Source organism: Sus scrofa, chromosome 2 (genome assembly GCF_054392235.1).
Source record: "Sus scrofa isolate SSC_HxYL_T2T_F1_AM1 chromosome 2, Sscrofa_HxYL_maternal_Yorkshire_Landrace_v2.0, whole genome shotgun sequence".
Lineage (NCBI taxonomy): Eukaryota > Metazoa > Chordata > Mammalia > Artiodactyla > Suidae > Sus > Sus scrofa.
The window spans coordinates 152815866-152841431 of record NC_139384.1 but is presented as its reverse complement, the minus strand read 5'-3'; the positions used below and the strand labels follow the sequence as shown (position 1 = coordinate 152841431).

Here is a 25566-nt window from a genome sequence, read left to right as displayed (position 1 = left end):
ATCCTTAGCTTCCTCTGTCCATCCCTTGCCTATAAGTGAGGGTCAGTCTTCCTTCGCCATGGGGTACCCTGGCTAGTATACATACTGCATAGGAATCTAGAACCACAGTTCAGGAAAGGACTGAACTGACTTCCTCCACTTGATTTCTGTACAATCGGTGGAATTAGTAGCCCTCATGGTGCATCTGGGCCCTCAACAAAGAGAAGATAAGACAACAGGTTAACCAATTTTAATGGAACCAAAAGATTACACAATGAAATTTTATATACATTCACACACACACACACAAAAATCTTTCAACTGTTTTTTGGAATTGTAGAAAGCAAGCAGTGGGGAAAAAATCCTTGGGGAGATTATTCTTGGAGTTGGAACCAGAGATTAGTATTTTGGTCTTTTCACTTCAACCCTGCAGTAGGAGAAATAAGCATAAGATCAATACACTAGGCAATTCCCATGAGTCCCACCAAGAGTAAGAATAACGCTGCTCACCCATCAGCTTCCATCTTCTTCCTCTTCTCAATGATCTGCAAAAAGTACAGTTGGAGTCAATAGTTATGCTGCCAGCTAAGCTCACCTGAGACCCAAGGTGGGCTACTTCCATGGCTCTCCAGCCCCTGACTGTTCCTGAATCTGTGGGCCAGGGTCTCCTCCCAGCTGAAGCCCTCCCACCCAGAACCAGTCCCACTAACCGCACTAATCTTTTTCCACTGGCGATCAAGCTCTGCTTTGTCATTAGTTTCTTTGAAGCGCCTGGTTTTCCTCCCTTCAGACATCTTGATGCCATACTGGAATGCAGCCCTGAGGGGAAAAGCCAGCAGTTGAGGGAAGAAGGCATCAGAGGTTGCATAGCAACAGCAAAGTGTTCCCAGAGGACCCCATGCGGAGAGAACCTAGTGGCGATGTTTTAGCCAGACCACCCCTCTAACCTGCTATGCGTTGGTCCACCCCACCGCCATCCCCCTCCTCACTCCTGGCTGTATTTAGCACCAAGACTCACTTGGGCAAAGCTTCCTTGTTGTTCATATATTCGCTGTATTCCTCCTGGGTATCAAAGTCCCAGCGGCCTAAAGGGCCCTTCTTGTTACCCTGTTTCAGGACAGGATGGGGGGCAAGGAAGGAAGCGATGTCAGTGGAAAAGAAATGTCAGCCCTCTGATTAAAGCCAGGCTCTCCCAGAATCCCGGGTTTTATCATTCACAAATCCTACCCTAAGTAACAGTGTTTACCACAGGTACTTACTATGGCCCCGGCATTATTCTGAACATGAAACAAGTATCTTACTTAATTCCCTCAAAAAATCTATTAAGAGAGAACTATATATGGATGTGTATTTGGTATCTTCTGTTTTAGCTTTTTTTTTTTTTTTTTGTCTTTTTATAAGGCCAAAACCATGGCATATGGAGGTTCCCAGGCTAAGGGGCTAATAGAGCTACAGCCGCCGGCCTACACCACAGCCACAGCAACACAGGATCCAAGCCGTGTCTTCAACCTACACCACAGCTCACAGCAATGCTGGATCCTTAACCCACTGAGCAAGGCCAGGGATTGAACCTGCAACCTCATGGTTCCTAGTCGGATTCTTCAACCACTGCGCCACGACAGGAACTCCTGTTTTAGCTTCTTGAATCATCTTCGTCTTAAAAGGAAGTTTTGTCTTTTTTGAAAGTTTAGCTCTCTACACTAATCATTTTATTAATTTTGTTCTATTCATAAAACAAACTGTTTAATAATCTTTTTAAAAAAGAGGCAAGGCAGTTCCTGTCGTGGCTCAGCAGAAATGAATCTGACTAGTAACCATGAGGATGCAGGTTCAATCCCTGGCTTCACTCAGTGGGTTAAGTAAGGATCCAGCAGTGCTGTGAGCTGTGGAGTAGGTTGCAGACATAGCTCGGATCCCAAGTTGCTGTGGCTGTGGTGCAGGCCAGCAGCTATAGCTCTGATTCAACCCTTAGCCTAGGAACCTCCATATGTTGTGGATATGGACCTAAAAAAAAAAAAAAAAAAGAGAGAGAGAGAGACAAGAACTATAGTTCTCTCCATTTTCCTAAGGAAGAAACTGAGGAATAAACAGTAAAGTAAGGGGAGTTCCCATCGTGGCGCAGTGGTTAACGAATCCGACTAGGAACCATGAGGTTGCGGGTTCGGTCCCTGCCCTTGCTCAGTGGGTTAAGGATCTGGCGTTGCTGTGAGCTGTGGTGTAGGTCGCAGACGCGGCTCGGATCCCGCGTTGCTGTGGCTCTGGCATAGGCCGGTGGCTACAGCTCCGATTCGACCCCTAGCCTGGGAATCTCCATATGCCGCGGGAGCGGCCCAAGAAATAGCAACAACAACAAAAGACAAAAAAAAAAAAAAAAACAGTAAAGTAAGTTGGCAAGGTCACAAAACTAGTACCTGGCAGAACCAGAGTTAAGCAAGGCTCCAAGACAGAATTAAGCCAAGCTCTTAAGTATTGCAGTACAGAGAGAACAAGGAAAAAACAGATGACATTTCCTCACCATTAATGGTGTTACTGTTTGTTGGTGTTTTTGTTTGAGACTTCAAGAAAAATGTAAATCCTGGCTAAAAACTGAAATTCCTTCTGCTCTGGCTACATCTGCACTAAGGCTGGCTTACTGCCTCAAATGGCCACATCCATGGCATTCAAAAGTTCCAAGGTCAGGGATCGAACCGGTGCTACAGCAGTGACAATGCCAGATCCTTAACTCCCTGAGTAACAAGGGAACTCCAAAGCCTGGCACTTTATTGGCCCCATCTCCTTTGACTTTGTACAGCTGCTTCAGAACAGTTAAGCTGCAAAAACAAACAAAAAGGAGTTCCCATCGTGGCTCAGTGGTTAACAAATCTGACTAGGAACCATGAGGTTGTGGGTTCGATCCCTGGCCTTGCTCAGTGGATTAGGGATCCAGCATTGCCGTGAGCTGTGGTGTAGCTCGCAGATGCAGCTTGGATCTGGTGTTGCTGTGGCCCTGGCGTAGATCAGTGGCTGTGGCTCTGATTAGACCCCCTAGCCTGGGAACCTCCATGTGCCGCGGGTGCAGCCATAGAAAAGACAAAAAAAAAACAAACAATTAAGCTGCCCAAGACCCCACAATGCTGCTGCTCCCACTGCTGCAGCTGAAGGAAGGTGAGACCTAGGAACTGAAACATAGGGAAGCGGATATGTGCTCAAGAATAACTGCCCCCACCCATCCTTCCAGCTCCACACCTGGTCCATTTTGCTATAATCCACCTCCTCGTCACTGTCCACAGCCATGTCATCCATCCTAAAGAGAAACAACAGTTAAACAAATGGTGCAGACCCGGCCGCTTAGGCTTTCTCCAGAAATCTACCCACCAAGAGGCTATATGCCTAGAAAGAACCATCCCTCTTAGACCTCGCACTCAGAGCCTAACATAATACTTTACCCAGGAGAAGTACCCCTGGGTCCCAGCCAAGCAAATTTCCATCCCACTTCCCCTCCCCCGACTCATTCAGCAATCACCCCCGGCTCCCCTCTTCAAGAGCCTCACATACGTGGCTGGGTAGCACTCGGCGTAGCTGTTGGACATGCCAAAGAAATCTCCCAGCTGCTTCTTGTCTTCTGGCTTCTTCAGCATATGCTATGTTAAAGAAAATAATTCTACAATAGCAGAAATACTTCAAACAGGAAAGGGCCAAGGGCTAGAAGCCCCAACATGAAAACTTTAAGGAGAGGGCTGTGAACGTGAATGGATCCTCTGAGAAAGGGGCAAGGCATGACTTCACCTTATCAAAATTCAGCACCAAAGGGACCTCCCTCACAAAAGGGAGGCAGGTGGAGTTGGAATGAAGGGAGAATGGTTGTCTAGAACTCAGGAACATATTTAAATAAAGGATATGATTCAGTGCCTTCCCAGCTGGCAGATCCAGCAAACTTCTCATTGATCGATTTGATCAATTCCTTGGCAGATCCGGGTCCTGAGGGAAAGAGAAGTCTGTTCAGACTTTGAAATAAACAATGTACAACCTCGTCCCCACCACACCTTTCCCACCTATGACTTGCATATGAACATTCTGTAAGCAACAGAACCCTCTTAGCTAAGAAATTTTTAATATAATTCCAACTCACAGTGAGCTACGCTGCTTAAGACGCAGTAGTGTTTCCGGAACATTGTCTGTTCAACCTGCCTCAGGTCCACAGAGCCTCCCGGCTGGGAGAATTACATCTAACAGACCAAATATGCCCTGCCATTGCCCAAGAAGACAGAAAGCCCTCCAGACTCATCTTCTGTCTATTCTATAAAGCAAGACAGGAGTCTTTCAAGAACCTAGAACTAGGAAGTACCCCTCGTCCGACCCACCCTTGGCAGCTCTGAACTCTGGGTCAGACTCTCGGCCCAGAGGAAAGCAGGTTTGCCGCAGCCAATGCGAGATGCCATGGGTACCACTCACCTTTGTCAACATCCATAGGCTGGAAAGAAAACAGAAACTGAAGTGAGTGCCACCATGAGAGATGCCCACTCATCCCTCCCCCAAATCTTTTTTTCCTTTTCTTTTTATGGCCGCAACTGCAGTATACAGTTCCCCGCTAGGGGTCGAGTCAGAGCTGCAGCTGGAGCCGATGCCACAGCTACAGCGATGTGGGATCTGAGCCACATCTGCAACCTATGGAGCAGCTTGCTGCAAAGCCAGATCCTTAACCCACTGGGTGAGGCCAGAGATTGAACCCACACCCTCACAGACACTCTGTTGGGTTCTTAACCCGCGGAGCCACAGTGGGAACTCCTCTTCCCCAAGTCTGAATCAACTTCCCGCCCCACCATGTGTCCGCATTTCCAGGATGGCTCCTCCCCTAGACGACCCAGTGGCTGCTATGGAGCCAGGAGGCACCTGAATAACAGAGGGGTCCTGTACCTGGCTGGGCGGGCACAGAGATGGGCAGGTCCTCCCCCTGGCACCCGGGGTCACACCTCACCTCATCATCCACTTTCGGCTTCTCAAAGTAGCTGTGCCTCTTCTTCTCTTCTTCTCTCTCTCGGTCCCGCTCCCGCTCCCGCTCCCGTTCCCGCTCCCTGTCACGGTCTCTGTCTCTTTCGCGATCACGCTCCCGTTCCCGGTATCTCTCCCGCTCCTTGTCCCGAGGCGTCTTGGTTGTAGAGGGCACATAATCCCCAATGTCTTCAAATATACTAGGAAAAGAGAGATCCCCAGCTGACAAAGCACACGCGGGCTTCCACTTCGCCCAGCCATCTCTCCAGACTCACACCAATGCCTCCCCAGGTGCCAAAGACAAGAAACCCAGAGGCCCTTCCTCCCTCAACCCAGGGGCTGGGGCTAGGATACCTACTTCATGTCAGCCTCAGGGGGTTTCTTCTCTTCCATTTTCCCTGTAACGTAGAGAGCGAAGTGGGGAAAATGCTCAGCCCCACCATGCTCTCCGTGACCCTTTAAACATCTTCTGTTGGGAAGATGGGACCCCAAAAGCCGCCCATGCTGCCTGGTCTCATGCCTCTAAGCTGACCAAGGCTTCCTGGATGGCTGAGGCGAGTACAACCTGGATGTAACCCTCTCCTTGCCAAAGTTCCCCTGCTCCCATTTTTCGCTGATTCCCAGGAACCTCCCAATGACCTGAAGACAAAAAGCTGCAAGGGACCGTGGTTCCATCCTCAAATGTTCCACCTGGGGTAAGGCCTCTCTCCCCAACCCCCCAGGTTACCTTTATCTTTCTTTTTGAGCTTCTTGTTGCGGGTGCCCTGCCTCAGGTAGGAAAGGATCTGGGTGAGCTTGCTGATGACAATGTCATTTGTGGTCAGTGTGGTCTGGGCCTGAAAATCCCAAGAAGAGAGAATGTTATCCCAGTGAGCAGAAACTCCTTCACCTATTTAGTCATTTATTTAACAAACTGAAGGATGAATTAGAAGTAACGAGGTGAAGACAGGGAAAGGAGGTCTTACAGAAGGACACTCCAGACAGATGAAACAGCACACGAAGCCCTGGGTCAAAAGTGAATCTAGTACGTGCAAGAATGCCAGGGTGGGAGTTCCCCTCGTGGCGCAGTGGTTAACGAATCTGACTAGGAACCAGGAGGTTGCAGGAGGTTGCAGGTTCGATCCCTGGCCTCGTTCAGTGGGTTAAGGATCCGGGATTGCCGTGAGCTGTGGTGTAGGTCGCAGACACGACTCGGATCTGGCGTTGCTGTGGCTCTGGCATAGGCTGGTGGCTGCGGCTCCGATTAGACCCCTAGCCTGGGAACCTCCATATGCTGTGGTTGCAGCCCTAGAAAAGACCAAAAAAAAGAAAGAAAGAATGCCAAGATGGACTTCCTGCTATGGTGCAGGCGATTAAAGATCTGGCATTGCCACAGCTGTGGCAAAGACTGTAACTGCAACTGCAAAAAAAAAAAAAAAAGACTGCAACTGCAGCTCAGATTCGATCTCTGGCCTGGAAATTCCATATGCCATAGTGTGGCCAAAAAAAAAAAAAAAAGAGAGAGAGAAATAGAGAAAGCTAGCATGACTGGAGAACAAACAGGGAAGCATGGTAAAAAGAGGCTGCAATGAAAGTATCTAAACTATGATGAGACCAAAATGCATGTTGTGTAAAAATCACAATGGAAGGAGGGATGGAAAGACAGAGGGAATAGAAATGGCTAAAGAGTACAGGGTTTCTTTTGGGGGTGATGAAAATGTTTTAAATTCATTCAGATGACAGCTGGATTCAGCATTGTCACTACTTTGACTAGAGTTTGATCCCTGGCCATGGAACTTCCAAATGCTGTGGGCACGGCATGTATATTAACAATAATAAAAACAGACTATTGGAAGAGAACCAGAGTGGAATTGGGGAAACCAATTAGGAGCCTCTTTTCATAGTTCCAGCAAGAGATAATGGCTTAGAGTGGAATGTCATTGGCGGAGACAGAGAGACGTGAATGGATTCAGCTGCGATTAGGAGGTTACAGGTGGGCAGGACTTGGTGATGGGTTATGGTAAATGTGGTAAACGAGGCCGGGGCAGAATCCAGGCTGATCCCCAGGTCTGAGGCTCACACGGTAGGCTCTCAGCTCTCGGCACACTCACCTCCATGGTAGGGCAATCAGCTTTGCTGCGGATAAGGGTCGTGGGGATGTCTGTGTCGGCGTACTCATCATCCAGATCCACCACGTAGGCCATGCGGCCCGGAAGGAAGAGCTCGTTCCGCTCATACGCTTTGCTCTTGAAGAGCATTCGGTAAACATTCCGGCCTGCGACGAGAACGCACAGCATGGCGCCAGTGAGAACCTTCTGCAGTAACAGCGGCCGTCTACTAGGTGGCTACTCTGGGCGGCCCCCATGCCAAGTGCTGTGCGTGGTTCCCGTCCCTCAGTCTTCACAAGAGCCCAGTGAGGTGATCGCTACCTTCTTTTAGCTGAAAACAACACCCTGGCTTCGCATTAAGTGATTGACCGCCACTAAGTCATTTAACTACCGCAAGTGCTATAGCCACCCAGCATCAGAACAAAGAACGGGGACCCCCGCCATTTAACTCCAAAGCCCAAGCTCTCACCCACCCTTCCTGCGCTGCCTTCTCAAGGGCACTAGGTGGAGGAGGATCAAGTTTAAGGTAACACTGATGATGAGGGGAAAACAGCTCTACTACATGCTCAGTGTGACAGGCACGTTGCATGTAATTTCTCTTCATCCTAATACTCCCATGGGGTGAATGTCAACCCCATTCTGCTAAGTGGACGCACAAGAGCTGAGAGGTTGAGGCGGTTGCACCCAAAATCACACGCTTAGTGTGACTCATCACAGGATTTAAATACAGCTTTCTGATTCTGGGCTGTTTTTTTTTTTTTTTTTTTTTTTTTTTGGTCTTTTTCGGGCCACACCCCATGGCATATGGAGGTTCCCAGGCTAGGGGTCTGAATGGAGCTACAGCTGCCAGGCTACATCACAGCCACAGCAACACCAGATCCGAGCCGTGTCTGCAACCTACACCACAGTTCAGGGCAACGCCAGATCCTTAACCCACTGAGCAAGGGCAGGGACCGAACCCGCAACCTCACGGTTCCTAGTTGGATTTGTTTCCGCTGTGCCACGACAGGAACTCCATGGGCAATTTTTTAATCACCACCATGCTACCTCCCTTAAAGGATAAGCCCTAATCTGAAAGAGCTTCCAACCTAACAGAGGAGACATTCAGAATATATACAAAATACCTAAGCCCCTATCTGAGTTCTGCTAGAGTATTTTGTGAGAACTAAATGGTTGAAGGGCAAAAAAGAGATAAAAGTAGGTTGAGGGAAAAGGGAAGCATGGCTTTCCCAGAGCACTAAATTTCACACAATTCATCAGGAATGCACAGCCACTAGTGTGGAAACTCTATACTCACCCAAACGTGTTTTAAATTCAATTTTATTTTCAGGATCTTCATCTTTCCTAAAAAGACAAAAAGAACATGTTTCTGCTGAATACGTTCCTGCTTTAGGCCCCCTCTCTTTTTTTTAAACTTTACGCTCTCCCTGTTGACTTACTTGGTTTCTTTCTGGGGCTTTTCCATCAGTTCTTCCTCTTCTTTTTCTTTGCTGGCAATTTCAGCTCGTACCTAACAGGAAAGCAGTTAAGGTTTAGACCTCTATCCACTTTACGAAGCTTTACTAAACACCATCACGCCACACTGCGCCGGGAACCAAGAACTCCATACGAAGCAGGACGAAGCTCCAAATGGAGCTTACAGCAAGAGAGACAGACAGAGGACACAATTAAGCGACAAAGTGTGGTAACTGCTTTAAGCAGAAGAGCAGAGCAGCAAGGGGGAGGGAAGGAGTGGGAGGGCCTTAGCCATACCTGTGTGACCAGGGAAGCCTCCCCCAGGAAGAGAAAACCGAGGCTGAGACGTGAAGGATGACGAGCGACTCGTCCACACAGGGGCTACTGCTCATCCTTCCAGATGAGATGAACCAACAGCGGTCTGGCTCCTCACCCCGAAAGGCCCACCCGAGCGCACTCGGCACCCCAGGAGGCCCGAACAAGGCTCACCTTTTGAAGCAGAGCGAAGTCCAAGCCTTTCACCAAATGGGTGTGTTCCATGTCACCACCCAAGAATTTGGACTCCTGGATCAACTGTCTTCTCTTCTCCGCGGCGGATTTGTCCCTGCAAAACCGAAGAGAACCGTCCTCGTGGGGGCCGAGCGCGTCTGGCAGTGGCTTGGCCCGGGAAGCGGCGCTCCCGAGCGGAGGAAAGGCGGGGGGAGGAATTCCCGGCCCCGCTGGGCCCCCGGGGACTCACGCCTCGGCGGTGGGGCCCACTGCCCTGTAGTTGGCCGTGGTGCTGATGAGCTCGGTTTCCTCATAGTCCTTGTTCACGCCGTCCCGCCGTTCCTTGGCTCGGTCCCGGTACTTCTCTGCCAGCTCTCTCTCTCTCTCTATTTCTTGTTGGCGAAGCTTGGCGTAGTAACTGTGAGCGGGGAAAGGCAACGCGGGAGGCTCACCGGCTGCTACGCCGGGGTCAGCAGGTCTGTCCCCGGCTGCGTCCCCATCCCTTCCTCCAAATCGCTCTCCCAAGACGCGTCCCCGTAGAACCGCTGGCCACAAGAGCACCACCACAGCCCCTTCCAGCTCAGATACACTGTTCTAATGCCACCTCAGGACACTCCACGCGTCACTTCAGAATCCTTTAATGTCACCCAGCTCCACATCACGGAGTCTCTACAGGTATGAGACCTGCCCATATGGCACCCAGAAAGGCATCTGGATTCTCATCACCTACATTTCACCTGAAAATACATCATCCCTTGCCAGTCCTCCTCATGAAGAGAGGAAAAAAGCAAAGAACCAGGTCCAAGAAGCTTAGCATCAGATAAATGACAGCAATGACAATGACGAGGACGGCAGCCAAGACTTACTGGGTGGTTACCACGTGCCAGGCACATGCTTACATGGACTGTCACGGCTGATCCTCAGGACGACCAGATAAAAGTTACTATCACTATGGAGAGTCTACCCAAGCGAATACTGAGGGTTAGAGAGGTGAGGCAGGATGTCCAAGGTTTTCCAGCTAGAAAGCGGTACAGATGAGACTGAAACACCACGAGCTGACTCCAAAGCCCATAAACTGCCACTCTAAATAGCATTCCTCTCCGCTATGAATGCAGAGGACCTCAGGACATGGAAACTTCAGTCTCCAGCCTCCTAACGAGCCCCTTCTCCTGTCCCCCAGACTCTCCACCACCAAACCTAACCCTCCTCCATCCCTCCTTCACCTTTTCTTTTTTCTCCTCCGTGCAGCTGGATCTTCATCCTCGTTGTACTCCCGTGGCATTCTAGAGAAGAAAGAAATTCACTGAGAGCAAAAATAGTGCCACGGCCCCAGAAACCCCAAGACATGGCCCTGAAGACTGAAGAAAGGCTTAGAATACTGACAAAAGGAACAGCTGATCACTTTCAGTGAGGGAGCAACCCATGTCACTATCTGTAGGTGAGTGGTTCTCAAGCTTTAGGAAGCATCACAACCACCTGCAGGCCTAGTAAAAGCACATATCCCCACCTCCCCAAAATCTAGCAACTCTAGTACAAATGGTCCATGGAACATACTTTGAGGAGAAGTGACATCCCTATAGCATCCCAGCCTTTCCTGGAGCTTTACTCTCCAAAGGGAGAGACGTGAAACCATGGACTTCAAAGAAGAAGTAGCTTTCCAGTACCAAAGACATCAAGTTGCATGCATTTTCTGCAGGAAGGAGATGAAAGACAGATTAGATCACCCCAGAACTTACTCATGGTGACGTGACTTAGAGGGCGGTGCAGAGGTAGGGGCAGCCCTTGGGGTCATGAGAAGTTTTCTGAAGTCTTCATTAGTGAGTTTTGATCTAGAAGGCAAAGGTTTAAAAAATTACTACCCAGTAAGAATTGAAAAGGGAGTATAAAAAATATGGTTCACTTTACCAGAACTCAGGGAAATACAAATTAAAACAAAGGCATGGCGCTTTTAATGCATCACAGTTTTAACAATTAAAACGTGTGATAAATTGGAGTTCCCATTGTGGCACAACTGGATAGGTGGTGTCTCTGGGGGGTTGTTAGGCAGGTTCAAAACCTGGCCCACCACAGTGGGTTAAGGATCCAGTGTTGCTGTAGGTCACAGCTGTGGCTTGAATCTGATCCCTGACCAGGGAACTCCATATGTCACAGTGTGGCTGAAAAAAAAGTTTGATAAATCAAGAACGAGGAGTTCCCGTCGTGGCGCAGTGGTTAACGAATCCGACTAGGAACCATGAGGTTGCGGGTTTGGTCCCTGCCCTTGCTCAGTGAGTTAACATCCGGCGTTGCCGTGAGCTGTGGTGTAGGTTGCAGATGCGACTGGGATCCTGCGTTGCTGTGGCTCTGGCGTAGGCCGGGGGCTACAGCTCCGATTCCACCCCTAGCCTGGGAACCTCCATATGCCGTGGGTGCGTCCCTAGAAAAGACCAAAAAGTAAAAAGGAAAAAAAAAGTTCCATCATGGAGTTCACTGGTGGCTCAGTGGGTTAAGGGTATAGCATTGTCACTAGACAATGACACTAGCTGTGGCTCGGATTCCAGGAACTTCCATATGCCAAGGGAGTGGCCGAAATTAAAAAAAAAAAAAAAAGGCTCAATAGCAGTTTCGAAAAATAATAAAAACTTGGAAACAACGTACACCCCAAACATCCATTAACTGGACACTAAATAAACTATTAGTGTTTCGCAAATGTGGGAAGACGGCACGGATGGTCTAAGGGGTAATCTTTTTTTTTTTCTTTGTCTTTTTAGCTATTTCTTGGGCTGCTCCCGCGAAATATGGAGGTTCCCATGCTAGGGGTTGAATCGGAGCTGCAGCCACCAGCCTACACCAGAGCCACAGCAACGTGGGATCCGAGCCGCGTCTGCAACCTACACCACAGCTCATGGCAACGCCAGATCGTTAACCCACTGAGCAAGGGCAGGGACCGAACCCGCGACCTCATGGTTCCTAGTCGGATTCGTTAACCACTGCGCCACGACGGGAACTCCGTAAGGGGTAATCTTAACTGTACAGTGATGAGGTCTCATTCCTTGACCGAACTGTAGTTAAGGTTCCTCTGAGCCCTCTTCTGATGAGGTCTCTTCCTTGGCCTGTTTTAGCAAAGAATCCTGCTAGGTTTCCACAAGGAGGACTTTCATTCAAAAGTACTGTAATAAGACTACTGCAAAAGGGGAGAGGTCCTGCTGTGTAGTGCTGGGAACTATGTCTACTCACTTATGAGGGAGCAGGATAATGTGAGAAAGAATGTATACTTGTATGTGTGACTGGGTCCCCTTGCTGCACAGTAGAAAACTGAAGAACACTGTAAACCAGCTATAGTGGAAAAAATAAAAATCATTATAAATTAAAAAAAAAAAAATACCCAAAAGGGGAGAGGGACTGAAACTCAACTCTGCCCAAGGAACTATATCCAGTCTCCTGGGATAGACCGTGGCGGAAAATAATATTAAAAAGAATGTATATGTATGTAGGACTAAGTCACTTTGCTGTACAGCAGAAATCGGCACAACACTGGAAATCAATGATGCTTTTTTTTAGGGCCACACCCTCGGCATATGGAGGTTCCCAGGCGAGGGGTCGAATCAGAGCTGTAGCCGCTGGCCCACACCACAGCCACAGCAACATGGGATCCAAGCCGTGACCGACTTACACCACAGCTCACAGCAACGCCAGATCCTTAACCCACTGAACAAGGCCAGGGATCAAACCTGCATCCTCATGGATGCTAGATTCGTTAACCGTTAACCGCTGAGCCATGATGGAAACTGCAACGATACTTTAATAAAGACAGAAAGAACAATAAGGAGTTGTATTGTGGCTCAGTGGTTAACGAACCTGACTCGCATCCATGGGGACATAGGTTTGATCCCTGGCCTTGCTCACTCGGTTAAGAAGCCGGTGTTGCCATGAGCTGTGGTGTAGGTCGAAGATGCGGCTGGGATCCCTAGTTGCTGTGGCTCTGGCACAGGCCAGCGGCTATAACTCTGGCTCAACCCCTAGCCTGGGAGCCTCCATATGTGGCCCTAAAAAGACACACACACAAAAAAATGCCAGCATTCGTTCGGCGATGAAAAGAAAGAAAAGGAAAGGTGGGAGGGAGGAAGGAGGGAAGGGAGGGAGTAAGAAAGGCAGAAAGAAAAAAATTAATTCAACTCTGACTACATAGGGACAATTGGGAATGTATAGAAAATTACTCGATTAGACATCTAAGAGAGGGGTGGAAGAGGAATTTGATTAGATAACAAGGAAAGATGAATGATTGGATTTCCTTGATTGATGGATGGAATTGTCCATAACCAGGCAGGATCCTTTGCTAAAACTAGGTTCAGAAGGCCAGGTCAAAAAGAGAAGCCTTCTAGCACAACATTTTATTTATTTTTCTTTTTTTGGTCTTTTTGTCTTTTTAGGGCCACACCCACGGCATATGGAGGTTCCCAGGCTAGGAGTCTAATCGGAGCCGTAGCTGCCAGCCTACACCAGAACCACAACAACACCAGATCTGAGCCGTGTCTTCTACCTACACCACAGCTCATGGAAATGCAAGATCCTTAACCCACTGAGCAACACCAGGGATTGAACCTGCAACCTCATGGTTCCTAGTCAAATTTGCTTATGCTGCGCCATGACAGGAACTCCCACAACATTTTAAATCAACTATATTTCAATAAAAATTTTTTTGAAATTAGAAGCTTTGGAGAGTGGTGAGGAGGGAATCCTTGTCACGGCAATGAAAATAACCACCAAGATAATGAGAAGGGGAAAAAAAAATTAGGTGGCAAAATGATATCTATACAATATAACACTGCTTAATTTTATTTATTTATTTATTTTTTTGTCTTTTTGCTATTTCTTGGGCCACTCCCACGGCATATGGAGGTTCCCAGGCTAGGGGTCGAATCGGAGCTGTAGCCACCGGCCTACGCCAGAGCCACAGCAACGCAGGATCCGAGCCGCGTCTGCAACCTACACCACAGCTCACAGCAACACCGGATCGTTAACCCACTGAGCAAGGGCAGGGACCAAACCCGCAACCTCATGGTTCCTAGTCAGATTCGTTAACCACTGCACCACGACGGGAACCCCACACTGCTTAATTTTAATATTTTAACTCACAAAGCAATGTGTTTTACTCAGATATGAATGCATGTATATAAATACATTTTAAAAGAGTAGGAAGGAAAGATACATGTAAAAAAGGTAATGGCGGTTACCTCTAAGAAAGGCACTGGGATTGGGGATGTCAAGGACATTATCCTTACTCTGATGTTTTAATTTTCTAGAAGAATTAATTCCTATATAATGTATAATTAAACATCAATTTTGAAAACTATCACTTTCTGGAGTTCTTCTGTGGCACAGTGGGTTAAAGATCTGACGTTATCACTGCAACCAGCTTGCGTCATTACTGTGGCACAGGCTCGATCCCTGGCCTGGGAACTTCCACATGCTGTGGGTATAGCCAAAACCAATTTGACCCGTAGGCTGGGAACCTCCATATGCTGCAGATGCAGCCCTAAGGCCCTAAAAAGACACATACACACATAAAAGAAACTAGCACTCTCCCTGCCATAATTTCCCCTCTAGTAGACTTAGGCAAGTGGTTGGCCTGATCCAGCTACAGTTTGCGGAGGTAAAGGGGCAAGTGATACAATTTTTTGACCATCCTTGCTGACAAAAGATTCAGAGTTCTTTCATTATCACCACCATCACTTTACTCATTAACTAGCTCATTCCCGTGGTTCCACATAAAATACTCACTGGTGGAAGGAGTGAGGATCGTCCACATCATGGCCGTCTGGGGCCAACGGGTTAGAGAACGGCTCGCCTAAGAAAAAGAATTAACATTAATTGAATTAATCTCCTTCGTGTCTGGTCCTGTGCAAAAGTTGGGGACCTAGATGTGAACAACACACGTGTTTTCATGGCAAGTTGCTCACAATCTAGTGACTTATGACAACTCAATCCAATGATGCAGGATGAGCAGAGACTTCCTGAAGATGACATCTAAGATTACTACCCGGAAGATAAATGACCGTAAGCGAAAATCAAGTGATGGGGATTCGGGGTGGTTCACAGATAAAACTCATCGGTCGTAGCTTCGACCAAGGACAAGATTTAGGAACAGAGCTGGAGCTGCCCGGCCTCGCTCGGGGCCCGGCTGCTTCGCCAAGCTCCCAGGCTCACTACACCCTCACACACGCACACCCAGCTTAAACTCTAAGGCCAAAATAATGCTCCAAGTGTCCCGAGTCCCCGCGGGGAAGAAAGGGCAGATGATCCGAGCCTTACTGTCTCGCTCCGGCATTTCGTCGCGTCGTTTCAACCCCAACAACAACAACGGAAGAGTCGACAACAACACAGGCGCGACTGGCGCTTCCCCACAATGCACCTCAGGCGTCCACCCACAGTGCCTTTCGTCCCCGAGCCAATCCGCACCAGCCGCAGGCGGAGAAATCCGAGCCAGAGGTGACCCTGCAATGCTTTCATGGCATTGGCTGTGCTTGGCCCCGCCCCCTACGTCAGCCAGCCTATCGCGGGGCTGTAGCGTCCGAGGTTCCTCTGACAGGATCCCCTGGCCGGAAGGTCTCCGCGGGTTGATTGGGTTCTAGGGGAGATGGCGGCAGCCGCAGCGAGTCGAGGTATCCGCGCCAAATTGGGCCTGCGGGAGATTCGCATCCACTTATGTCAGCGCTCTCCCGGCAGCCAGGGCGTCAGGTGAGCCGCAGCCTGGTGAGGCGGGCGGGCTTCGGGGCTCCGGGGTCACGACCTCGACCCCCCGGGTGTTATGGGGAGGCCTACGCCCACACCACATGGGCGGTGCTCTCTCCGGCCCCGCAGGGACTTCATCGAGAAACGCTATGTGGAGCTGAAGAAGGCGAACCCCGACCTGCCCATCCTCATCCGCGAGTGCTCTGATGTGCAGCCCAAGCTCTGGGCTCGCTACGGTGAGCGTGGGACGCCGGGGGCCTGGGAACAAGGGTTCTGGATGAGAAAGGGCCGCCCAAGGTCACGCAAAGCCTGTAGAAGGACTGGAACTCCGACTTCAGCCTTGCTGTTGACCTTGTTGCAGATAAGGAAATATACATTCGCAGAATTATAGGATGCTTCGTGTCCCAGGTAACGTCTGTATGGAGGCGTGCCCTGTCCTGCATAGGGGACAAGGATCTGTCGTTTTTGTAATCCTGAACAGGCTTCAGATAGGGGAGGAGATGCGGGTCAGTTACCGATCAATGTAGGTCCTTCCAGATTATGTGCGCTCAGTGCCAGTCCAGGTGGAGTGTATAAGAATCTCAACAGTAAAAACCCAGAATAATGACTGTGTTGAGTGCTTACTGTTAGGTCCTATGCTGAGTGCTTTCCCGCCCAATCTTCATTAAGTAGATGATGGGTAGATTCCTTTTTCTCTTTGTAGAGATGGGAAAGCTGAATCAACAATGTTACAGGACATACTCAAGGTTATTTAGCTAGGATGTGTAACAGGGTTGAGCTTGTTCCCCCTTCCCCACTTCTGTCATGCTTCCTTCCATGGCTGGTTCTTTGTTATAATTAGGTTACTTTCCAGGTCTGAATTTATCTATTACCTCCTCAAAAAGGCATTGCCTGGCCAGTTAGGAAACACTGCCCCTCAGCCCTTTTTAATCATATTTCCCTATTTCATTTTAGCACAATCTGAAAGTCTCCCACATAGCAGGCACACCGTGTTTATCTTTACTGAATAATGGTATTTTTAACCACAGCTTTTACACCTTGTCCTAGAAGTGTCTGCGGGAAGGTGGGGAGTCACACCCAAGACAGATGAGTTCTAATAATGGACACCTGCAGTATGCCGTGCACTAAAAATTGTTTGGAGGAGGGAAAAGGTTCTCCTTCCAAAGCCAGTAGACTAGAGATGAACAGAAATAACTACATTAAATGGACTATAGGAGCTATTAAATGAGCACTAGTGAAATGCAGGCCCAGGCAACGCCCTGTTCACAATGGTTAATAATGAATGCCTATTAATGTCCCTTTAAAGCTTCTGTTAAACACTTTCCTTCTCATTATAACTGCCTGGAACCAGCCAGAATTCTCTTTGTACCTGGACTTTCTAGATGTTGCTGAGACCCACTAAAATCCTAGGCATGCCAGATACACCTTATCTCTATTTATCTCGTTTCTACACTTCCTAACAAGACTGTAAGTTGAAGACACAGACCTTTTAAGCTACTTTGGTAGCCCCTACAATGCAGAGTGGATACTTAATCGCCTCCCTCTTTCCTTAGCATTTGGCCAAGAGAAGAATGTCTCTTTGAACAACTTCAGTGCTGATCAGGTAACCAGAACCCTGGAGAATGTGCTAAGTGGCAAAGCCTGAAGCCTCCACTGAGGATTAAGAGCAAAAGCCCCAGCGCCAGGACTCTGCTGGACTGAGCACAATGTGGAGAAACGTGTTCTGTTCTTTATAAAGCTTGTGCTGAAAGTGCCGCCTCCGGATGTTTTGTTCCTTGTTCCACCCTCTACCCTGTATTGTGTAACCAACTGAGGCAAAGCAGTTAAATATAAAAATAAAACTTTATTCTGTCCCATCAAAAAAGCCACAGCTGCTAAAGCAAAAGAAAAAAAGCAATCCCAGACACTCAGATTAAGTAGGCCACAATGAGTTCCTTCTGGTCCTCCTGCCTGCACAATCCTGGGTGAAAGAGGAGGAGCTGGGATTCAGAGGTCTTGGCTTAGGCTTACGTGTGGGAGCAGAAGGCATGACATGTCATTGTGGTGCCAGACCCCCAAAAAGGGCTCTGTGCAGGCTGGGAAGATGGGGGGTGGGAGAGGAGTGGAGAACGTGACTATGAGGGGCCAGGTCACCCACGAAGAGCTGTCTGCTGGAGAGCACGCACACGATCCTGGAGCTGGGCCACCTCTTCATGCCTCTGGAGGGCCTGTAGCCCTGACCGCTGTAAGAAGGCCTGGGCGGCCTGAAAGCAGGAAAGAAAAAGATTCAACGCTGGGTCCCTGAGCCCTAACACTCAATTCCCACAGTCTTATGGGTTAGCCCACCTCTTCCTGGAAGAGAATGCATTTCCAACGAGAGTTTAGGTGTTCTGATCTGGAGCCCACAAGCCCAGAGAAGTGACTGAGGTTAAGACTGAAAGGAAAGGGACCATGGGGAGACCAGAGGCTTTAGAACAGGGGGGTTGGAGACCAAGGCCAGAAACCCACCCCCGGCTGGTAGAGGAACAGCAGCTGCAGCAGCTCCAAGCTCTGGCCTACTACTACAGTGTCAGAGAAGGCCAACGTGTCCAGCAAGGAGGGGAGCAGGGGCCCTGGCCAGAGACGCTGACAGTAAGCAGGACCTTTCTCTGCAACGTTGCACAGAACCGTGAGCACCTGCGGACAAATACATGGACACAGTCCCCATGAACAATGAAAGCCCAAGAGTAGCTTCTACGGAGTGCTGGCCACATGCCCAGGTACTGTGCCAAGCACTCTTCCATGCATCGTCTGTAATCCCCTCAGCTGTCCTGAGGATTACAATTCCCAGTGACAAATGAGGAAACCGAAGCTTAAGGTGCTTCGCTGATCTGCCCAAGGTTAGTACTAGTCAACCACAGTTTAGGCATTCACCCCAGACTACCTATAAGTCTGTAAGTGATGTCTGGCCCTGAAGCCATCCACTCCACACACTGCCCACCAGCTCTCAACTTGTCTGCTCCCGCTGTTTATACCTTGGCCGCCAGTCCTTGGACCCGAGGGATCTCAATACCTACCAATCCGCTCACCACGTTAGACACTGACAACAACTGCAAGAGGGGCTCGGTCAGATCCAGGGAGAGCAAGGAGGTGCAGAAACTAGGGCTGTTGGCTGGAAGGGAAAACGTCAGGGTGAAGTTCCTCCAATGAGGGCGTGAAACTGACCCACTCCCAGTCCTGCCCGTCTCAGCCCAGGCCGTGAGGAAGCCTCCCCAGGATCCGAAGGCCCAGGCCTGGGCAGATCACAGTGCTTACCCGTGAGGTTGTTAAGGAGCCAGAGGCCCTCAGGAAGCAGGCTGGGCTGTTTCTGGAGGAAAAAGTCCAGGAGGATAAATAAGGCCGCCACGACACGCTCATCTCGCAGCTGCGGGTGCACTCCCACAGCCTCCACTGCAGCCTCTGTTAGCAAGTTGCTTAGACACCGAAGCACAGGGCATGCCAGCTGCAAAGACAAGCTGAGGTTCAGGCTTAAGGAAGAAGGGGGGGACCTACACACTGGAGCAAGGGCTGAGTAAGAAGGTCACCCCAATGTTGACCTGTTCTTCACCTACCAGCTCTAGTCCTGCATCCTCAGTTCTCTGGACAGCTCCAGCCAGGTCCAACAGCAGCAGCCCCAGAGTGGACAGAGCCCCATGGGTGATGAGCAGGGCATTGTTGACCTGGCTGGGCAATACGAAGCAAGGAGTCAGTCAATCCTACCCTTATGTTGGCAAATGGCCTAGGTCTGTGAGGTTCCTGGGCTCCAAGAAGAGAGGCCCGCAGAAGGAAGAAAACTCACAATTCCAAAAACCAAAGTTCAAAAACCCAAGTGGCATGGAAGGAAGCCCCAAAGGGGACCTATGGCACTTTCCCAATTGGCCTGTTACCTGCAGATGATGTAGTGAAGGCACCAGGCAAACTCCACAGCGACCCCAAGGCTTAGCTTTGGGCCAGGTTGCAACAGTTGCAGCATGTGCTGGGGGAGAGTGGAGCCCAGGACAGAGCTGTCAGTAGAAGCAGAGCTGTGAATGGCAACTACAGAAGGCAAGACGCAAAAGATGCCAGTCACTCTTCCCAAGCCCTAATAGCAGGTGGGAAAGCCCAAAGCCCCTCCCAGCCAGGCACGCGGAGGTGAAAGGTGCGACACCTTTGGGAACAAGACCCCCTCAGGCATCCAGGGGCTACACTGCCAGGTAGGCCACACCTGACTGCACATCTGGGGACGACTCGGTTTTACTCACGGGATGATCTTCTCTGGAGCTTCCTTAGCCTGCAGAAGCTGGGCCAAGGCGTATCCAAGGGCTTCTAGCACAGTCAGGTGGGGAGACTAGAAGCAGACAGAGTCGGGATCTGACTCTGGAACCCAGGCCGTAAGGTTTTCTTAGCACAAGGCAGAGGCTGGCGCTGCCTAGCCACGGCAGGTGGGGCACGTGGAGAGACGTGAGGGGATGGTACCCAGGGAGGAAGAAAGGAGGTGGACACGCACCTGGATGCAGGCAGCCAAGGCTGGAACAATGCCCTGTGGCAGGAGCTGCCTTCTCACAGCCTCACTCTCCACGATCAGGTTACCCAGTGTATACAGACAAAGCTCCTGAGAGCAGGACAACAAAAGCGCTGTTTCGGGCCGGGCTGGGGAAGACGGAGCACCCCCGTCCTCGAGGGTCTGGGCACAGGGGAGTGCGAGATGAGGGGTGTGTGTAAGTCTGTGGGCATCAGGGGGAAGAGGTTTTCCTCTTTCCCCTGCCTGCCAGCTCCAACTGGGCCCCAAAGCACAAGTTTTAAATCTAAACCAAGAACGAGGTAGGAAGGGACAGGGCTTACTATAAAGTCTGCGCTGTGACCGGAGAGGTAGGTGAGAAGGTAGGACGTGGCTGGCAGGCAGGCCTCGGCCACCGCAGACTGCTCAGAGTGAGAGAGCTCATGAAGGCACCGAGCCGCCCCGAGCTGCAGCAGGGCCTGGTTGCTGGTCAGGAGCCCCACCAGAGTCCGAATGCTGCCCTCCAGCCTACATGAGGGAGCATCAGAGCACTGCTCAGCCTGCGGGCCATCCCTCAGAGCCCCAGCCACTCACTCACACCAGCCACACCGACCTGATGAAGGTCTGTTGTGTCTCAGGATGCTGCAAGCCTCGGCGAAGGCTGACCAGAGCCTGCTCTCTCTCCTTTTCCTCTGGCCCCCGCTGAGCTAACCGCAGGAACTGCTGGATCTGGAGCCCAAGACAGGTGGAAGGGAGATGGCAACGTTTAGTTGCTGAAAACAAGGCATGATGGAATTCCACCCTGGCTCAGCGGAAACGACTCTGACTAGTATCCATGAGGACACAGGTTCCATCCCCAGCCTCACTCAGTGGGTTAAGTATCTGATGCTGCCGCGAGCTGTGGTGCAGCTCTCGGATGGGGCTCAGATCTGGCATTGCTGTGGCTGTGGTGTAGGCTGGCAGCTGTAGCTCGGATTTGACCCCTAGCCTGAGAACTTCCATTTGGAACAGGTGCATCCCTAAAAAGACAAAAACCAAAACAAAAACGGCTGCTCTGCCCACTTCACCTGTGAGCCATCCAACAGGAGCTTATATTAGTCATTCACACTCATGTGGCTAACAAGTGCCAACAATGCAGCAGAGTGAACAGAGAGGGAATCAAAACTGGGTTAAATACCAGCCCTGCCACTTAATCTGTAGGGGACTAAACCCGTTTCCCATCTAAATAACAGGAGTAACATCTACTCTGACTTCTCACTGGGTGGTTTCAAGGATAACATTTAAACACACAAAGCCTGGCATTACCTACCCCTCCAGTCATTCTCCCCATGCAACCAACACTGTGACACACCTAGCAAAACATGACTTTGTCTTTTAATGCTTCCAAGCTTTGGCACAATCCACTCCTTCTGTCTGGGATACGCTCCCCAGGTACTCCGCTTCTTTTGATTTCTGCTCTTACGGCCTCTGGGACATGAGCTCTTTCTGGCTTCCTTAGGCAGGCCTAGGGGTTTCCATTGTACCTCTTGTTTCTTTCCTAACACGTGTACGCATCTATCTGCTTCAAAGGGTTAGGAACACTTCAAAGAAAGGGGCTCTCTTTTCATCTTTGTGTACCTCCAAACCCAGCATGGATGGCTTGGCATAAAGTAAGCACACACTGAATAAATGCTACGACCTAGGTATAAGTGCTTTGTAAACTATACATGTGGAGTTCCCATTGTGGCTCAGCAGTTAGCGAACCCCACTAGCATCCATGAGGACTCAGGTTCGATCCCTGGCCTCAATCAGTGGGTTGGGGATCTGGCGTTGATGTGAGCTTTGGTGTAGGTCGCAGATGCGGCTTGGATCCCGCAGTGCTGTGGCTCTGGGCGTAGGCCAGCAGCAACAGCTCTGACTAGACCCCTACCCTGGGATCTTCCATATATGCCATGGGTATGGCACTAGAAAGACCAAATAAATAGGTAAATAAACTATATATGTAAACATGATATAAACACAGGGGGATGCCCAATGCTTGCTGAATGAATAAATGAGATGAAACAGACTATTTCATTCACTTATGCCAAAAATACTGAGCATCTAGTAAGTGAGAGATACTTAACAGGCATATACATTTTCAGTAATGACAAATAACATAAGGCCTAGGTTCCTGTGGATTTAAAGTCTAGTTGGAAAAATGGTAACAAGCACTTAGTACGATTAAAATACTCAGGCCCACTTTACATGCAGAAATGCAAAGCCCTTGAGACAGGAAAGAGTCTGGTATTGTTCCAGGAACTGAAGAGGGGACAATTTGGCTGAGAGGAATAAGCTGATGAGGATGGACGTAGCAGGGCTGAGACCATGCTGAACTGTATACACCAAAGGAAGTATGTCGGTCTCTGTGTTTCTTGTTTTTGGTTTTTTTTTTTTTGCTTTTTAGGGCTGCACCCACAGCATATGGAGGTTCCCAGGCTAGGAGTTGAACTGCAGCTACAGCTGCCAGCCACAGCCACGCCAGATCCAAGCAGCATCTGCAACCCACACCACAGCTCAAGGCAATGCTGGATCCTTAACCCGCTGAGTGAGGCCAAGGATTGAACCTGAAACCTCATGGTTCCTAGTCGGATTTGTTAACCACTGCACCACCATGGGAACTCCTGGTCTCTTGTGTTTTTAAGACACATCTGAGTGATATATAGAAAATGAATTTGACAAGAGTTCCCTGGTGGCCTAATGGTTAAGGATCCAGTGTCATTACTGCTGTGATTCGGGTCACTGTTGTGGTACGGGTTTAATTCCTGGTCCAGGAACTTCCACATGCCACGGGAGCCGCCATGAAAAGAAAAAAAGAGGGAGTTCCAGTCATGGCTCAGGGGTAACAAACCCAACTAGTATCCATGAGAACACGGGTTCGAGCCTTGGCCTCATTCAGTGGGTTAAGGATGTAACATTGCCACCAGCTGTGGTATAGGTCACAGATGCAGTTGGGATCCAGAGTTGCTGTGGCTGTGGCATAAGCCAGCAGCTACAGCTCCAATTGGACCCCTAGCATGGGAATTTCCATATGCCACAGGTTCGGCCTAAAGGAAAAAAAAAAAAAGAAAATCACCCTGATGGAGACAAAATTGGTGCAGATGAACTGTTAGGAGCCTGTTGTGAGTATCCAAAGAGGATGGTGGCAACTGTGACGGCAATGCCACGTAAAGACTCCACAGCTTGAAGTTCCCATTGTGGCCCAGCAGGTTAAGAACCAGATATAGGTAGTCTCCGTGAGGATGGGGATTCCATTCCCGGTCCTGGTCCCGCTCGTGGGTTAAGGATCAAGCATGACAAAGGCTAGGTCCCAGATACAACACAGATCTGGTGTTGCCATGGCCTCAGCGTCCGCCTGCAGCTGCAGCTCTCATCAACTCACAGCCCAGGAACTTGACAATATGGCACAGGTGCAGCAGTAAAAAAGAAAAAGGGGGGGAAAAAAAAAAAGACAGCTCCACAGCTCTTTAGGAAGTTTTTTTTTTTTAAAAAAAAGAGGGTAGGATTTTTTTTTTTTTTTTCTCTTTTTGGTTTTTTAGGGCCACACCTGGGGCAAATGTGGAGGTTCCCAAGCTAGGGATCAAACTGGCGCTGAGCTGCCTGCCTAAGCCACGGCCCCGGCAATAAGGGATCCAAGTCTGCGACCTACACCACAACTCACGGCAAAGCTGGATCCTTAAGCCACTGAGCGAGGCCGGCATCGAACCCGTGTCCTCACGGATACCAGTCTCGTTCGTTCAGGCTGAGCCACGACGGGAACTCGCAAGAGTGTATAGATGTGGGGATGAGGGAGAGTTGTAGAGGAGGATCCCTGCTTTCTGGCTTGGCCATTGGATGGACGGAGGTGTGGAAGGGCTGCGTTCAGGTTTGGAGGCTGAGGTCGAGAACACGAGAAGGAATTTGCGGGCCAGCAGGTGTGGATCTCATCAAGCACCCCGCCTTCTCACCTCGGCTTCCCCGAGGATGACGGCCACACAGGCCTCTTCGGCTTCCTCCGAGGTTTCGTCTCTCAGCAGCCTCTTGCTGACCAGCTGCTGCTCCCTCCGCGCCTTCCGTAGTGCTGGGGGCAGAGGAGCCGGCCGAACATGGGAGAGTCACCCACCCAGAGCCGTCTCCATCCCAGGGAGCCTCCTCACCCCCGCCTCGGCTGCCATACCCGCGACCTCCCGGGCTCCTTCGCCCATCGCACCTGCCTCTTGCTCCCGCCGGCGGCGCCGGAGCTCCTCCACCCCACAGCGCAACGGCCTGAGGCGGCCCTGCCGCTGGCTCCACATGGTGGAGCTGCAAGAAACCTGTACCTGCCGCAGGGAAGGCGGCCTCAGCGCCCAAAAGGCGGTGCGGACTGCGCAGTCGCGGCGCAGGGCGGAAGGGGAGGTGCCAGTCAGCGGGGCGCCGAGCGAGGTGGAGGCGGGGCGCCGAGCGAGGTGGAGGCGGGGCGCCGAGCGAGGTGGAGGCGGGGCGCCGAGCGAGGTGGAGGCGGGGCGGAACCAGGAGGCTGGACCACGGGCAGGGCGGGGCGAAGGGAGGGTGGGAAGGACCGAGAGAGAGAAGATGCAAAGAGAGAACTGGGGCCAGGCCAGGGCGGGGGGAGGCTGGAGACGGCTGGGGAGGGGTGGGCCCTGGGCGGAGAACCCAGCGAATTCTGAGTAGCCTTGGTCTCAGGTTTCTCTGCCTCAGACCCAGGGAAGCTGGACGCCGACCGCCTCTGGCCACAAGGACGCCTAACGCATTGGTTTTTTGTTTTGGGGGGGTTTTTGTTTTTGTTTTTGTCTTTTCCAGAGCCGGACCCGCGGCATGTGGAGATTCCCAGGGTAGGGGTCTAATCGGAGCTGTAGCCGCCTGCCTACACCACAGCCACAGCAATGCGAGATACGAGCCGCCTCTGCTACCTATACCACAACTCACGGCAATGCTGGATCCTTAACCCACTGAGTGAGGCCAGGAATGGAACCCGCGTCCTCGGGTTCGTTAACCGCTGAGTCAGGACAGGAACGTCGCCTAACACATTCTAAAGGGAACATTCAAGACTACCTCTAGGAGTTCCCCTGGTGGCTCAGCGGAAACGAATCTGACTAGCATCCATGAAGACGCTATGGGTACCGCCCTAAAAAGACGAAAGACAAAAAAAAAAGAAAAGAAAAGAAAGAAAGAAAGAAAGAAAGAAAGAAAGAAAGAAAGAAAGAAAGAAAGAAAGAAAGGAAGAAAGACAGAAAACCTGAGCAAAGTAACAGTTACCTCACCCTTTTCCTGTTCACAATCACCTTCCCCTGTGCCGCTAACCAAATTATACCCTTTACCCATAAGTATCCCAAGACCCGAGCTTTCTGGAAGGCGAATCTGAGACTTGTTCTCCTTGCTCCTCACTTGGATGCCTCATGAATCAAC

General features: G+C 50.3%; 3 protein-coding genes across 11 annotated transcripts; 1 reads left to right on the top strand and 2 right to left on the bottom strand.

Moving 5' to 3' along the window:
* Positions 1-214: 214 nt before the first annotated feature.
* On the bottom strand, positions 215-15367 carry IK (IK cytokine). Its single transcript, XM_005661744.4, has 20 exons — positions 15270-15367; positions 14739-14805; positions 10715-10807; positions 10202-10261; positions 9229-9396; positions 8979-9093; positions 8474-8544; positions 8332-8378; positions 7038-7201; positions 5675-5783; positions 5306-5345; positions 4934-5147; positions 4411-4429; positions 3858-3936; positions 3514-3594; positions 3205-3262; positions 998-1086; positions 690-798; positions 490-524; positions 215-406 (listed from the first exon to the last, which is right to left on the bottom strand). Exons 1-20 carry the CDS (start codon positions 15283-15285, stop codon positions 379-381), a joined length of 1662 nt encoding a protein of 553 aa, XP_005661801.1. The 5' UTR covers positions 15286-15367; the 3' UTR covers positions 215-378.
* Positions 15368-15537: 170 nt separating this feature from the next.
* NDUFA2 (NADH:ubiquinone oxidoreductase subunit A2) lies at positions 15538-17439 on the top strand. The gene is made up of 3 exons (XM_003124046.5): positions 15538-15695; positions 15819-15925; positions 17243-17439. Exons 1-3 carry the CDS (start codon positions 15595-15597, stop codon positions 17332-17334), a joined length of 300 nt encoding a protein of 99 aa, XP_003124094.3. The 5' UTR covers positions 15538-15594; the 3' UTR covers positions 17335-17439.
* A 73-nt stretch (positions 17440-17512) lies between these two features.
* On the bottom strand, positions 17513-24527 carry TMCO6 (transmembrane and coiled-coil domains 6). 9 transcript variants are annotated; one of them, XR_014838901.1, is made up of 12 exons: positions 24371-24527; positions 24129-24241; positions 20777-20892; positions 20508-20691; positions 20173-20277; positions 19928-20013; positions 19574-19690; positions 19259-19366; positions 18963-19149; positions 18725-18819; positions 18177-18344; positions 17513-17932 (listed from the first exon to the last, which is right to left on the bottom strand). XR_014838901.1 is itself a non-coding variant. In XM_013995233.3 (12 exons), exons 1-12 carry the CDS (start codon positions 24453-24455, stop codon positions 17819-17821), a joined length of 1587 nt encoding a protein of 528 aa, XP_013850687.1. In that variant the 5' UTR covers positions 24456-24527; the 3' UTR covers positions 17513-17818. The 9 variants fall into 9 exon arrangements, 8 of the variants coding, with proteins under 8 accessions (XP_013850687.1, XP_013850691.1, XP_013850689.1 ...); XM_013995233.3 differs by having other exon boundaries at positions 19259-19370; positions 20173-20349; positions 24338-24527; XM_013995237.3 differs by having other exon boundaries at positions 19259-19370; positions 24338-24527.
* Between the last annotated feature and the right edge of the window lie 1039 nt (positions 24528-25566).

What these genes read in the sequence shown, in the direction of transcription:
- IK (XM_005661744.4), bottom strand. An exon ending in GTGGGCCCCACCGCCGAGGC is followed by an intron (nt 9,094 to 9,228) that starts GTGAGTCCCCGG and finishes TCGGTTTTGCAG; the next exon opens with GGACAAATCCGCCGCGGAGA. An exon ending in AGCTGGGAAGGCACTGAATC is followed by an intron (nt 3,595 to 3,857) that starts ATATCCTTTATT and finishes AACATAGCATAT; the next exon opens with GCTGAAGAAGCCAGAAGACA.
- NDUFA2 (XM_003124046.5), top strand. Translation starts at nt 15,595, where the DNA reads ATGGCGGCAGCCGCAGCGAGTCGAGGTATCCGCGCCAAATTGGGCCTG. An exon ending in CCCGGCAGCCAGGGCGTCAG is followed by an intron (nt 15,696 to 15,818) that starts GTGAGCCGCAGC and finishes CCGGCCCCGCAG; the next exon opens with GGACTTCATCGAGAAACGCT. An exon ending in CAAGCTCTGGGCTCGCTACG is followed by an intron (nt 15,926 to 17,242) that starts GTGAGCGTGGGA and finishes CTCTTTCCTTAG; the next exon opens with CATTTGGCCAAGAGAAGAAT.
- TMCO6 (XM_013995233.3), bottom strand. Translation starts at nt 24,455, where the DNA reads ATGTGGAGCCAGCGGCAGGGCCGCCTCAGGCCGTTGCGCTGTGGGGTG. An exon ending in GCTCCAGAGAAGATCATCCC is followed by an intron (nt 19,691 to 19,927) that starts GTGAGTAAAACC and finishes TTCTACTGACAG; the next exon opens with CTCTGTCCTGGGCTCCACTC. An exon ending in TGTTCCTCTACCAGCCGGGG is followed by an intron (nt 17,933 to 18,176) that starts GTGGGTTTCTGG and finishes TCCTGCTTTCAG; the next exon opens with GCCGCCCAGGCCTTCTTACA.